The sequence below is a fragment of the Petaurus breviceps genome, unplaced genomic scaffold (assembly GCF_028583685.1).
Source record: "Petaurus breviceps papuanus isolate PSGF00001 unplaced genomic scaffold, PetGlider_PUasm1.0 90994, whole genome shotgun sequence".
Taxonomy (NCBI): domain Eukaryota; kingdom Metazoa; phylum Chordata; class Mammalia; order Diprotodontia; family Petauridae; genus Petaurus; species Petaurus breviceps.
In genome coordinates, this window is record NW_027187393.1 from 8,079,559 (window position 1) to 8,094,242 (window position 14,684).

General features: G+C 45.7%; 1 protein-coding gene across 2 annotated transcripts in view; it reads left to right on the top strand.

The window, feature by feature from the left end:
* Positions 1–9,840: 9,840 nt before the first annotated feature.
* Positions 9,841–14,684, top strand: part of TGIF2 (TGFB induced factor homeobox 2) — a 33,259-nt gene continuing 28,415 nt past the window's right edge. Inside the window, exon 1 of one of the 2 annotated variants that reach the window (XM_069077643.1) lies at positions 9,841–10,016. In XM_069077643.1, coding sequence (XP_068933744.1) covers positions 9,998–10,016 — 19 coding nt within the window. In that variant the 5' untranslated portion in view covers positions 9,841–9,997. Of the gene's footprint in view, positions 10,017–10,381; positions 10,720–14,684 lie in introns of those variants that run through there. The other variant, XM_069077644.1, reaches the window with a different exon arrangement.

The window sequence follows — 14,684 nt, forward strand, 5'->3', positions numbered from 1 at the left end:
CCTCTGATCTCTCTCCTGACCCTTTACAATGAGGGAAAAGTCCTTCTGACAACCACAGCATGGATTCTATGACTGTAAGCCTTTAAGAAGGGAACCCCAATTTGCTTGAACCTTTTCCAAGTAACTCCACAACGCCTGCACATGGCCTTTTTTCTTCCCCGACATCTCAAGGGGATAATGATTGGCCCTGGGAAACAGGTGAGGGTCCTAACTTCCTCATCTGTGTGTCTCTATCTCCCCAGTGATCCTCCTCTAATTTTTCTGCTTGGAAAGAATCCTGAGCTGGAAATCAGGACCTGAATTCAAGTACTAGAATTACTTTCTTTGGGACCTCCCCCTCTATGGGCCTCACTATAAAACAGTAAGGCCTAGAAAAGCTGATCTCTGAAGGCAGAGAGGTAGCCATTCTCAAGTCCACCACTAGCACCTGTACTTGCCAAGAAAGCAGGAAACAACCAAATTCCACTTAAGCCTAAGCTATTATACTCAGCAAATGTCTCATATCCTCTAGATCATGGAAGCAGGCAAGTCTAGAATTTCTCAGAGTAGGAAAACTGAGGCCCAGAGAAGAAGAGATTTGCCTACAGTCACACAGCAAGTCAGAAGTAGAGCTTGGAAGTCAGGTCAATCAATCAACAAGCATTTATTAAAGGCCTATCTGCCCCACCCTATGCTAAATTCCCGGGGTATGAAGACAAAAGTGAGACAGTCCCTAGCCTTAGAAGCACAGGGGTGGTAGGAATTAGATCTAGAATGGACTTGAGAAGTTATCTTTTCCACCCTCCTCCCATTTTACAGATGAGGAAACTTGAGGCTTAGGCAATATAATTCATCCAAAGGTATATAGTAGCAGAATCAAGATTTAAACAAGTGGAGTGGCTAGGTGGCACAGTGAAAAGAGCACTGGTCCTGGAGTCAGGAGGACCTGAGTTCAAATCCGACCTCAGACACTTAATACTAGCTTGTGACCTTGGGCAAGTCACTTAACCCCAATTGCCCTGCCCTCCCCCCTCTAAAAAAAAAGTTTTGAACAAATTCCTGACCTTATGTACAGTGCTAGCCTGATCACTCACCCCCTTACTATTCTTACCTATTTCTTGATTCCTCAGTCTGCTTGTGTTTAAAGGAGACCCATTCCCAGGCCATCTCAAGCTACTTTAAACACACCAGCAGAAATATAACTAGAAATTTTGGTATCTGGAATACTCAAGGAGTTGTAGGCTTACCAGCTCTCTGCTGAAGTTACTGCTGCTAACACTTTAGGAACAGGGTGGGTGGGTGGGTGGGGAATAAGTAGAGAGGGTGGAAGTCCCCTTGGAATAAAGCAATTTAGGATGGAAAGAGGAAGTATCCTCAGGATAGTACTAGTTCCCAGCCTTGGAACACAGCCCCAGTTGCTTATCTTAGCTACAACTTAAGTACTTGAGGGTAGGAGGTAGAGAACTGGAGAGCAGGGGGCAGTTAGGTGGAGCAGTGAGTGAATAGAGCACTGGCCCTGGAGTCAGGAGGACCTGGTTCAAATACAGCCTCAGACACTTAACACTTACTAGCCGTGTGACCTTGGGCAAGTCACTTAACTCCAATTGCCCTGCCTCCCCAGTCTCTTAAAAAAAAAAAAAAAGAACCAGAGAGCCGAGAAGGAGGATGGGGGAGGCCTGCTTTCACAGATCACAGTACCTCTACTCAGTGAAAGACAACTTTGAATTAGCCTCATATTTAACCCTAGCATATCAGTGGCAGTGGAGGTAGTGGTGGTCTCTGAGTCTCTGTTTTGTTTTCACTTTGAGGGCTTTTTTGGGGGGGGTTAGGGGGAGTTTGTGGGGGTGAGAGAGCTGAGGGGCAGGAGTGGATAGAGGGAGAGCACAGTACTGTACAGTAAAGACAGCATAGGTATTTGGAATGTGGAATGTGGATTCTTTATTCAAAGTTAAATTTGCATGATGCAAATTTACATAAATCAAGAATTGCCTATTTCCAATAATATCCGGGCCTAGCTAGTAATGCCTCTGGGGAACTTGATCCTACCTTTCTGCCTCCTGCCAGTCTCCTCCCTATCCATCCCTCTGAACTTTGCCATTTGCCATTTCTGCTTAATTCTGGTTCTCCCTGCTGACATCTTGACCCCTTCCAGACCACCTTCACCCTCTGGAAATTTTTCCTGAGTGACCCCACCTCTCTCTTCTCACCTTGGGGCTTGGCTTCTACTTGAATTGTAATCACATAACATACCTAGGACACACTTGCCTTCAGGTTGTAAGGCCATTGGCCCAAACTCTCCTGTGGGAGCTTCACCAAAACCTGGGTAGCCTTTTTCAGACCATTAAGCACCTGGAAAAAGCTAGAAAACAGGTGGAGAAAACTCACCCCTGAAATGTAGGGGCACTATTACCTACAGAGCATGAAGAAATAAATGTTGAAATAGTTTCGTTTCACCCAAGTCACTAACCCCTTTCTGGACCTCAGAATCTATAAAATGAGGGGTTTGGACTTGTGTATCCTGTAAAGATTCTTCCAGCTTAAAATAGGTCACTTTTCTAAATTCATCATAATCACAATAATAGCTAACAGTTCTATAAAATGAAGGTATAAAAATGACTCTCAGATCTGTATATGAATGGATGAAGCATTTATTACACTTACTATGCTCAAAGCACTGTGTAGACAGAAAAATAAGCTGGAATCTACCTTCAGGAAGCTCACATTCTACCTAGGGACAACACTTGTGACATATACAATACATTAACACATACATAAAATGACAATGCCAATCCAGAGTTTCTGTCCTGAAATTTTCCAGTTCTAAATCATCAACTGCCTGTTGGTCAATTCAAAATGGATATCAGTCAATAAACATTTTTTTAAGTGCCTACTGCATGCCAGGTAGGGCAGATAGTTGGTGCACAGTAGATAGGTCTGGAGTCAGGAAGATTCCTTTTCATGAGTTCAAATCTGGTCTTGGACACTAGCTATGTGACCCTAGGCATGTCACTTAACTCTGTTGGCCTCAGTTTCCCCATCTGTAAAATGAGCTGGAGAAGGAAATGGCAAACTATGTTAGTTATCTTTGCCAAGAAAACCCCAGATGGGGTCATGAAGAGCCAACTGTGACTAAACAACAACAATAAAGTGTGTCGGGCATTGTGCCAAGTGCTAGAGATACAAGGAATGTGAGCAAAAGACGCTCACATCCACATGGAGTAGACAACATGCAACAGCTAGAATGAAAACAGGTACCCATAGTCTAGGCACCTCAAACTCAACCTGTCCATACCGCCGGCCCACCTGTCTTCCATACTTCTGGGTTCACAAGCTGGGTGTCGTCATCTCCTCACCCACACTCATTCCACATATCCAATCAGCTGCTAAATTTGTCATTTCTATCTTTCTGTGTGTCACCTGATTCTACCTCCCTACTAATACAGCCACGCTGGTTCAGGCCTTCATCACCTACCATAGTGCTCCTCATTGGTCTCTGGGCTTTACATCTCTTTCCCATTCCAGTACTTCCTTCACTCAGCTGTCAAAGTGATTTTCCCAAAGCATAGTTAGGTCTTACCATCACACACACACACACACACACACACACACTCTCAAAAAACTCCAGTGGCTCCCTATTATCGCCAGAATCACACGAAACTCTTTTGTCAGACACAAAAGGCTCTTTCCATCCTGGCCCCTTACTATCCTAAACCTTACTTCCCAACACCCATTCTCTAATTCAGCTCAACTCTCTTATCTCTAGCCTCCCAGCATTTGCACTGGCTGTCTCCCATGCCCCCTCCTCACTTCTTCCTCTTAGAATACCTGGCTTCCTTCAAGAATCAGTTCAAATGCCACCTTCTGCTACAGACCTTGTTCAATTCTCCTCAACTGTTAGTGCCTTCTCCACTAAGGTTAGCTTCCATTTATTCCAAGTGTATCTTGAATTATTTCTACCTATTTAAATACATTAGAATATACAATCCTTGAGAGCAAGGGCTATTTTTCTTTTTTCTTGTCCCCAGTGACAAAGTACCTGAGACTAAGCCCTTGGTAACTGCTTATTGATTCATAAGCATATGTGAATCAATTGCTATGTACCAGACAGTACAAAAACAGGTAACCATCCATGTGACTTCTTGGCAAAACACCTAGCTTTGGCCACCAGACCCAAACATCTCTTTTTAGATTAGATTAGATTGTAAATTCCTTGAGGACAGAGGCTCTCCAGATTTTGAAGTTGTATCCCTGGGGTTTAGCAAGGTGCCAACACTTAATAAATGCTTTTTGTTCATTCATTCAAAAGACTTCCTTTTCTCCCTTCCTTTCCTCTACCCCCCAACCCCCCCCCCCCAAAAAAAAAACCTCATACCATGAAAGTGATCTCTCCTTCAAATTTCCTCCCAGTATTTTGGCTCTTTTCCCTGGATTCCATTCAGCCTTATACTAATAGCTATCTGCCCCTTCCCTTCACAACCCCCCTGCCCCTTCATACCCCCTTCACACCCATTACACTGCAAGCTTCCCCGAGGCTTCATTTTTGTTGAGTAGGGCACATAAGAAATGCTTCAAAAAATGTTTATTGAACTGAATTTCCCAGTCACTTAGGGCTGTTCTTGTAAGGATCATGAAGGTAGAGCTGGCCTCAGAAGCCATCTAGTCCAAATCCTTCATTTTAGAGACACGAAAACAAAAGCCCAGAGAGGTTAATTAACTTTCCAGGGGTCACTTGGGTAGGTAAGTGTTAGAGCAGAGATTCTATCCTGGGTCCTCTGATCTTGAATGATCTTGGAATCATGCCATACTTAGCACCTAGTAAGTGCTTAATAAATGTTTTTTGATTAACTGATTAAATCTAACAATCCTTCCAAAAAATGTTTTACTATAAAAGGAGTGGATCAATGACATGACTGCCCATAAAGCTCTTTAGGGAGCTATATAAATTTCAGCTATTGTTTTTATTATCTCAGATATGTTTTCTTGTGATCTTCCTCTGCCTCCTGAGAGGGATGATCAGGAACAATCTCTGGAGAGCTCTGGGATTGCTTCTGGGAGATCTTATAGATCACTGATGAAGGGGAAATGAAAATAAAAAATTATGTATTAAAAAAAAAGGTTGGCTTTTTTTTTCCTTTCTGAACTGGAAACCTGGACCTGTTTTCATTAACATAGAGAGGTCCCTGGTGAGCAACTCTCTTTACCAGTGCAGAAAGGAAACAGCTCTACAATTTAAAGTCTCAGATTCCTGGGTTACTGAAAGATTAAAGCAGCTGTTCCAAGGTCACACAGCCTATGGGAATCTGGTGTGGGTCACAGGGACCTACCTTTTATTAGAAAGGTACAGAAAGACAAAAGGAAGATAAAAATTAGAATTTATGGAACACTTCATCAGTGATCTCATTTGATGCTAATGACATGTCCATGCTGTGATAGACATGGTTTTTAAGCCCTTTCTACAGATGAGAAAACTGAGGTTCAACAAGCTTGGCTGATATGGCCAAAGTCACCCACAGGGGGACTCAGGGCTCCAGGCCTGGAGGAGGATTATGAGACAGCTTTTATTAGGCAAAGGTTCCCAATTTTCTTTAAGGTTTCTTTTTTTTTTTTTTTTTGCTTTTTGGAGGGGGAAGGTAGGGCAATTGGGGTTAAGTGACTTGCCTAAGGTCACGCAGGCTAGTTGTATGTGTGTGTGAAGTGTCTGAGGTCATATTTGAACTCAGGTCCTTCTGACTCCAGGGCCTGTGCTCCATTCACTGCGCCACCTAGCTACCCCTCAAAGGTTTCAAGAGTTGTTTGTGAGATCCTTTCTCTTCCCCTCTGTCTCTTAGAAGGGTTTTCTGCTCATGCTAAGAATTAGACTGAATTATAATTTGATTTTGGAGATTGGAGGAGTATCCCCTCCAGACCCTGAGATGACTGATCCCTGAAGCTGGCTAAGGCACCTAGTGTTTCCTGATGTCTTAGGACCCCTCCTATTCTAGGATTCTGATTGCTAAGGGAGCTTCATTTCTAGTTCAGGCTTTCTAAAATGGCTGCCCTGGGAAGTGCAGCCATTTTGTGTATGTGGCCCACAGGGACATCAGACATCTCAAACCAGGTGGCGAGCCTGGGTTTCTGCCATGAAACCCCTCTCCCGAGCGTCCCCTCCCCACCCTCCCTCTACTCTGTTTCACAAGCCTCTGACCCCAGGTGCTCCAGGTTGGGTTGGGTTTCCCCCCAGCTTTTGAATGGACAACATGATATTCCCAGGACGGCAGTAAAGCTTGAACTGGGCCTCACAGAGGAAGGATAGAGATGTACCTTGCTAAGCTCTAAATCCTCCAGGAGAAATGAGGGCTCCATTAGCCAAAGGTCCTGAGTCCTCCCAGCTTTTACCTTTTCTCCTTCCCCTACCTCTAACTGTTGAAATCTGAGCCACCCTTTTAAGACTAGGCCTGGATACCAACTCCAGCAAGAAGTCAGCTAGGTGGTACAGAGGGTAGACAGAGTGCTGGACCTACAGTGAAAAAATCTGAGTTCACATTTCCCCATCAGGTACTTACTGACTGTATGACTCTGGGCAAGTCACTTAAACACCACCTACTTCAGTATCCCCATCTGGAAAATGGAGATAATAATAGTACCTGCTTTTATATTTGCAGACCTTAAAGCACTAAATAAGCACTCTCTCTCCTTATTATTTGTCCCAAAGCCAAAGTTAATGCAATCCCCTCATTTTACTGATGGGGAAAGTAAATCAAAATGACTTGCCTTGCGTCACACAAGCAAAAGTACAGAAAAGCTTCCCTAATATGTATTGTAAGTGTTGGGAGATCATGGAATCAGAGATCTCTAATCTGAAGATTAGACCAGCCCTCTTATTTTACAGGTGAGGAAACTGAGGCCCAATGAATTTAAGTGACTAACCCAAGACATTAATAAAGTGACTTACTTGCATAGGACAACACAGCAAAAATATAGAAAACCTTCCTTGTAGAATTTAAGGGTTGAAAGAGAACTCTCTGAGCCTCAATTTCCTGCAAAGTTTGTGAGGGGAAAGGGTACTCTGATGATCTAAGGGGCTCTGACTTTTCCGGTCTAAATTTCCCAGGACTCCAGAGGACAATAGTCTTTACCAGGTGCTAAAAGGAGGCTGAAGAGAAGAATTGAAGTTTCCTCTAAATCTCTCCAAACAATCTTTAAATTAACACCCCCGGGGTGGTCTCACAAATGCTGATTAGAATCTGTTAAGCCCCCTATGATCTGATTGGGAGAGCAGCTTTGGTGTGCCAGGAAGATCAGTGTTTAGATCGGGGAGAGAGGAGGTCCAAAGACAGCATCACCCCACCCCCTTCCCTACTAAAGGACTTGTGGGTGACAATTTCCTAGCTTTTGCCCAATAGAAGCTGGACTGTTATCCCCATTTCACTAGGGAGGAAAATGAGGCTAAAAGAGAGGAAATCAAGCCACCCAAGAAGTCTATAGCTGAGCTGAGATTAGAACCCAAAGCTCCAGATTCCTAGCCTAGGGGCACACTAATTACTCTTGAAGAATATAATTTTTAATTCTAAATTCTAAAATTTACCAGGAAGAAGGGGGAGAGCAGTGTCTATTCTCCCATTCCAATAACTTTTTTTTTCCTGTGGTCCAGCCTAGAAATAACGTCTTTGTATTTTGCTTTTTATAATTTGCTTTTCCATCTATTCTATCCTCCCTTTCCCTGAACAATGTGTGAAGAAGTCCGATCATTTTTATTAGGTACTTGTGTGTGTTTGGGGGATGGGGATTAAGGTTAGGAGAAAGAGACCTGCCTCCAGAGGTTGGAGCCTATGGGATCATCCATTCAATCCAATAAGTATTCATTAAGTGTTTTGATAAACAGAGAAGCACATTCAGGATAATTTGAGGTGGGAGAAAACCCTAACAGTTAACTCAATCAGTAAAGCATTCCCAGGGGATTTGCAATGGCACATGGAACTGAGACTTGAAGAAAAAGCAGCATTCTAAGTAGTGAAGGTGAAAGAAGAAATATATTCCAGGTTTGGGGGTTTTGGGGGGGGGGTTGGGGAGGAATGGGAGAGACAGCCTTCAAAAAGACGGAGGCAGGAAACAGAATTCCAGGTTCCAGAGAAAATAAGAGCCAGTTAGATTGGAACACAGAATATGTGAAAGGGAGTGGGGTGCAATGAGCTGCTAAAGGTAGGCTAGAGAGAGCTCATCAAGGGCTTTAAATGCCAAATTGACGATTCTCTATTTTGTACTAGAGGCAATAAGCAGCCACTGAAAGTTCTTGATCAAGGTAGTGACCTGTATTTTTAGTCGATTTGTTTTGGCACTGTTTGGATGATAGACTGGACTGGTGTGAGTTTGAATCAAAGATTTACAAGTAAAAGGGATCTCAGATACTATTTAAACCAACCCTCTCATTTGACATAAATGAAACTGAAACCCAGAGAGGGGGAAATGACTTGTCCAGTATCACTTGTAACTAGGATTCTAGACCTTATAGCTCGTCCGCCACCAACTTGTTGGGTATCGTCAGTCATTAGCTATGTGACTTAGTAATTTTCTGGGCTTTAGTTTCGACTTCAATAAATGAAAGAGTTGGTCCAGATGACCTAAGGAATCAATTCCTGGTTATCTAATCCGATTTTACAGATGTGACAGCTGAGGCCCAGAGAGCTTAAGTGAGTGGTCCAAGGTGGTACAGAAGGCAGGGCAGGGATTCCAAAGCCTATCCTCTGATGCTAGGTGCAATATTTTTTTTCACCACACCGTCTCCATCTCTGATTTCCCTCCCAGCTTTTAAGTGGACTTCAATGCCTCTTCATTGACCTCGACTTTGAGGGGTGTAGACTCGAGTTATCTCTCCTCTAGCTCTAACTAGGGGTTTAGACTCTAGCTCAGGTTTAGACTTTGTGTTTATAAGCAAAGGAAGCCTCTAGGACAAAGAGGGTACAAGAAGGGCGATGTTTTAGAGATACTGGGGAATACTTCTAGCCAATAGAATGTAAGCTCCATGAGGGCTTATTTTAAATTGGCTTTGTATCTGGCGTACTTAGTACCACGCTTTACACTTCTTAAACTCTAGTTTAATTGAATGGAACTCATTCAATTCAAGAAAGGTTAAGCCCCAACTATCTGCTGCTTAGCAGCGGCTTAATAAAACTTGTTTCTGAAGTCCACGCATTTCTCGCGCACCAGGGAGTTCTAAACTCCGCGCCGGTGGCGGGGTGGAGGTGGAGGTGGAGAAAACGGAGAGCTGGAGAGAATACCTTCTTAGAGGTCAAGTCTGGTTTGTTTGCTGAAGGAGGGGGTGCGAAGTGTCTGAATTCGTACCCCCCCCCCCGCCCCAACAAAAGGCAGGAACAACCCTTGCTTAAAAGGTGGTTAAACCAAAGAGTTGCGAGAAGGCAGCCTACTGCCTCACTGAACAGAAGAGGAAACTGAGGCGCAGAGAGGGACTAGCCCGAATCCCTCTCCTACCAGCAAAGACTGAGCCGGCACTCAGAACCGAGGTTCGGCTTCCGACCACAGGGCTCTGTCCACCGAGCGGCGCTGCCTCGCCCCAGACCACGCGGGGGATCCACCTTTATCCAGGTACTGTGCCCCCCAAATCCCCGAGACCTCAGAAGCGCTAGGGGGTGATGGCAGCTGAACTCGCAAGTCCTGCCCCCAGCTGTGTCCTGGCTACCCCCAACTCCTTTCCCCGTGACCTCAGAGTTTTTCCCCCTCCCCCCCCGCCAAGGGGCTGGGCGTTAGTTGGTTTGGGGTCCCGGTCGGGTCGGGGGGCGGGGAAGGAGGGAGGGGCATCCTGGGGGGGCGGGCAGGGACTGGAGGAGGGGGCGCGGGGAGGGGATCTGACGTCAGGCCGCCGGGGTGGTTTCCAGCCTGGGAGCTGTCAGAGCGTGTGTCAGCAGGGAGCGCAGCCCCCGGAGCCCCCTCCTCCGCGCCGCCCCCCGAGCCTGCTTGCTTCTTGCGACACCCCGCATCCCCCCAAGCCATACCCCGGGCCCGGAGCCGAGGGACCCGCGTGGACATGAAGGCTGCTCGGAAAAGTGAGGCCGGGCAACGGCGAGGAAGGAGACCGAGAAGTGGGAAAGTTTGTGTGTGTGTGCGCGGGGGCGGGGAGCGTGTGCGCGTGCAAGCCGTGCGCGTGCAAGCCTGGAGGCGGGGGAGGGGGCTCCCTCCAGCCTCCCCCGGGCCGGCCGAGGCGGCGGAGGCACCTTTGTCCGCGCCCCCACCCCCAGCGCCCGCTCCCCCTGCCCACATCCCCCCTCCCCCCCGCACCCGGGACCCTCCGCGCGGGGTGGGGGCGTGGGAAGTGGCTTTCTGTGACAGCCCGAGGGGGGGGTGCGGAGGCGGGCGGGCCCGGGCCGGGGGAGAGGGACACGGGGGCGGGCTCGGCCCGCGCAAGTTCCTGCTTCTTTGGAACAAAGAAAACTCTTGTCTCCCATCGTCCGTCAGTCCATCCGTCCCTCTCGGGCTCGGGGCTGGCGGCCCCCTCCCCTCTCGGAGCCGGCGCTCCCCCCCGCAACCTCCCCAAACCCCCCAGACCTGCCCAGTCCGGGGACCACGCAACCTTTCAAGGGGGTCGGGGACGGCCAACATGGAGCCCGGTCCCGGGGAGGGGGGACTGGTTTAAAGCCCAGACCTGTCCCCCGAACCACGACCCTGATACTGAGGGGGACCCTAAGGACGCCGGCTTCAAGCCCCGGGAAAAGGGGGGTGGCAAGGAAACTTTTTTCTGCCTTTGGACACGTGAGTTTTCTTTCTTCTCCATCCACCTTCCCTTCTCCCGCCCCTTTCACGGAAAGCCCCTTCCCCCCATTCTCTTACCCTTCCCACACACCGCCCCCCCCCTGCCCCTGACTTGGAGAGGGGTGGCCTTAGTTCCCCAGGGTCTAGTCTGGGGGTAATTCGAGGACGCAGTTTTGGGGAAGTGGAGTTTGTGTGTGTGTGAGGTTTCGAGCTCTCTCTGCTTCAGTTTCTGTTGGGGTCGCCCCCCATCCTGGGGGAGCCCCCTTCTCCCCGTCTAAGGCCTCTCCCCCGCCCCCAAGCCATGTGCTCACCACTTTCCTGGCCTGGGCGCCTCAGGAGCTGTATTTCAGCAGAGCTTGTAGTGGGCTTTGTGTGCAAGTGTGTTTTTATACAAAGGGGGGTGTGTGTGAGTGCACGAGTGTGAAAGTTGTGGGGGCCTCTCGTGAGACCGTTCTTGTGAAAGTGGCATGGGTAAGTCGTGCAGGTGAATGACATCTCTGTATGCTGTTTCGGTGCCTATTGTGTGCAGAGCACTGCGGGGGAGATCCTCGAAGCCGCTAGTCTGGAAATAAAGTTGCTGTGAGTTGTCAAGAATTGTGAGAGTGTGTGTCCCTGGGAAAGTTGGGAATATGTGTTTATCAGGCAGGTGTCCTTTCTGTGGGAGTCAGTGTGTATCTATGCATTGAACAAAAGCTGATTTAGGGCCCACCGTGCAAAGCACTGGGAGGAAGAAAAACTTTATAGAACTCCCTGGCCAATGGGAATCTTAGTATCCTCTAGTAATGTTGGTGTGAGCTGTTGGTGACAGTTGTTAGGAGTTGTGAGTGTAAGTTGTTTGGGGTAGGGGGTGGATGTTGGATCTCTCTGTATTTGGTGTGGGAGCTGGAAGGAAGGAGGGATGGTGGTGGTGGTGGTGGAGGAAGAAGAATTCCGACACAGTCCACAGCCTTGCTGTTACTTCTTACCAGATGCAGTCTGGAGGCCAAGAGAGAATTTGTACAAGATAACCTCGAGCAAACTTTAATTCCTCCCTCCTTCTACCCCCTTCCTAGCTTCCCTCTTGTCATTGCCCAAGAAAATATCTCTGTCCTCGAAGGGGGGGATGGGGTGAGGGTAGGAGATGAGCTGAGAAGACTTCACTTTCTTATGGGATTAAGATCAAGCTCTCTGGGTAGGGAAACACATCTTCTGGGCCTGCCTTGGGGATGGGGATGAAAGCCAGGATTTTTTTTTTTCTAAAGCAAACAGATAAAACACCCCAAAGGAATTCAGAGCTGGAGGCTTCCTTTGTGGGGGAGTGGGAGGGGCCTGTTTCTGACGGTTTGATGTCAATTTTCCAGTTTTTCTTTGTTTTCTCTTTCCCTTTCTATTTTTTCTATGAATCTTAGTTTTGAGAATTCCGTGTGTACCTCTCTCTTCTGTGAGGAAGGAGGATGGAGGTTTGACCAGTTTGAATTATCTAATTGAAACCTCTCATTTTTACAGATAGAGTAATTGAAATCCAGAGATGTCATGGTTTTTGCCCTAAGTCACAGGCAGGACTAGAATCTTAACAGATCAGAGAGGGAGTGGATGTGGACAGATCTTGATTTGAATCCCATCTTATTCTGTATGGCATAGGCAAATTACAGCTTCTTTATCTGTTCAGTCACAATTTGCCAATCTGTAAAATGGGATGATAATAACAGAACGACCAGTGGAGGCATGTGGTGAAAAGATCAAATGATGAATATGTATACAGATATCATTTATTTTTTATTGCCTTTCATTCTGTTAAATTCAGCAATTCATATTTTGTAAAGCCCTGTGCTACGACCAAGCAGGAATGACAAAGTACTAGACAGGCTATACAGTACTCCATACTTAATAGCACCACCTTATGGTTATATTATGAATGCCCTAGAAGGGGAAAGAACTAAGGGTCACTCACTACATAATTGACAGTTTTATAATTCACAAAGAAACAATGCAGTACAGGTTTAGTCTGTTAATGTCTCTAATCTCTTGTTCTTTAGGCCCTGCTAACCTTGGTCTTTGAACAGCACCTTTGCTTGGTCCTGGAAATTGGTTTTGTTCTATCCAAGATAGGGGTGCTTAACTTTTTTTGTGTCATAGATCCCTTGAGCAGACTGAGGAAACCTATGGATTCCTTCTCAGCATAATGTTTTTAAATGCATTAGAAAATGCAAACATTCATAAAAGCAAACCAGTTATACTGAAATACAGCTGTCAAAATATTATTTCAAAAAAAGTTCATGAACCCCACATTACGAAGCCCAGGGCCTCAAAGTCTGTCGATTCCCCCATTTATCTAGGATCACTTTTGTATTTCTGCCAACTCTGGAGGTTCTTGAAGTTCTCCATTTGACTCAGGAATTCTCCATGCTCTGCTACTGCCTCTGGTCAGTGTTAATGTCTAGGACTAGGTGTTTCCCTGCTCTGATGGGGTAAAGGATGCTTTAGATGTGCAGAATTTCCTTTGAGGGACCCAGTGAGTTTTTGTATTAGCCTGCCCTGATCTTTGTCACCTGGCTCACCTCTCTGTCTCCACCACTCTTCTCTTAAAGTCCAGATAGCAAGGTGTGGTTCAGGTTGGCTTTAGTCGCAATTCAGTCATTCTGAATGGGTCAGTGGGAGATATTTGTACCTAGAATAGAGAGACAACTTCAACAAAAAGGTCTTATTCTTCAATTTTGTTGATGGCAAAGTGGATTCTTAGTCATACCTTCTAAAGACGGTCTCTTCAGACCACTGAAATAGCATAAATATCATCTCCATTTTACTGAAGGAAAAAGCTGAGGGCCCAAAGGATGACTTGCTCAAAATCATGCAGGGTGTCAGAAGTAACATTTAAACCCAGATTTCTAAGAGTTATATGTACATATCTGAAGTCAAATGGAGGATGTGTGTGTGTATGTTTGTACACACATATGTATATTCAGGAAAGACCCTGGAAAAGGCTTGAGGTCAAAATTTTAGCCAAACCTGCCTACTCAGGAATTTTGGCAGGTGACTTCTTACTTGTATAATAGGCAGTTCCCCAAGACTTCCATAAACTGTTTGCTCCCCGCTCACTAATAGCTTTAGAATCAATCCTTGGCTTAATTTTAGGTGCTACCTCCTAGATAGAGAATGCCTTTTCCGATGCCCCTGGTTGTTAATGCTCCCTTCCTCAAATGTTTATGTATATACTTCTCTATTTAGGTGTTGATTCTACCTATTTAGAATGTAACCTTTTTTTTTTTAATCCCTAGGTCCCTTACTCATCCTAGGTCCTTAATAAGTCAGTCAATAAATTATTAAGTGCCTATGTGCTAGGCACTTTCATTGAGCACTGGGGATACAAAAAGACAAAAACAGTCCCTGCCCTCAAGGAGCTCACTCAAAATAGAGGATACAACAGCAAATATATACAGGATAAAAAGGAAATAATTAAGAGAGGGAAGGTATTAGAATTAATATTAATACATGTTTATTAGAGTGTGATTGGAATCAGGACCTGGCTACTAATTCTTTGTGTGACCTTGGACCAATCACTTCTATCTGGGCCTCAGTTCCTCCCTCCACTCCCCCCCTTCCAAAGTGTACAAGGTTTGGATTCCATCAAGTTCTCTTCATCTTTTTCCTCAACCTTCTGGTGCCCCTCCCATTCAATGGGAAAAGAAATACTAGGGCATATCATGCATATGCACCTAAGAAACAGTGATTGATTTTAGTAAGATAATAGTTATTTATTGAGAACAATGCCTAGATTTAAGTGATCCATTTAAGGTCCTTCCATGATGTCTTTTGAGATTGAGGTTGAGCACTCTTCCTTTGTTTCCCTAGGGTATGTGACAATGAATTAAATCTGATGTTAGATTTATGAGTAAAGGAAGAATTTAGGACCAAAGAAGATACAGAGAGCATTACAAAATGTAAAACAGATATTTTTTATTATATAAAATTTAAAAGTTTTTGCACAA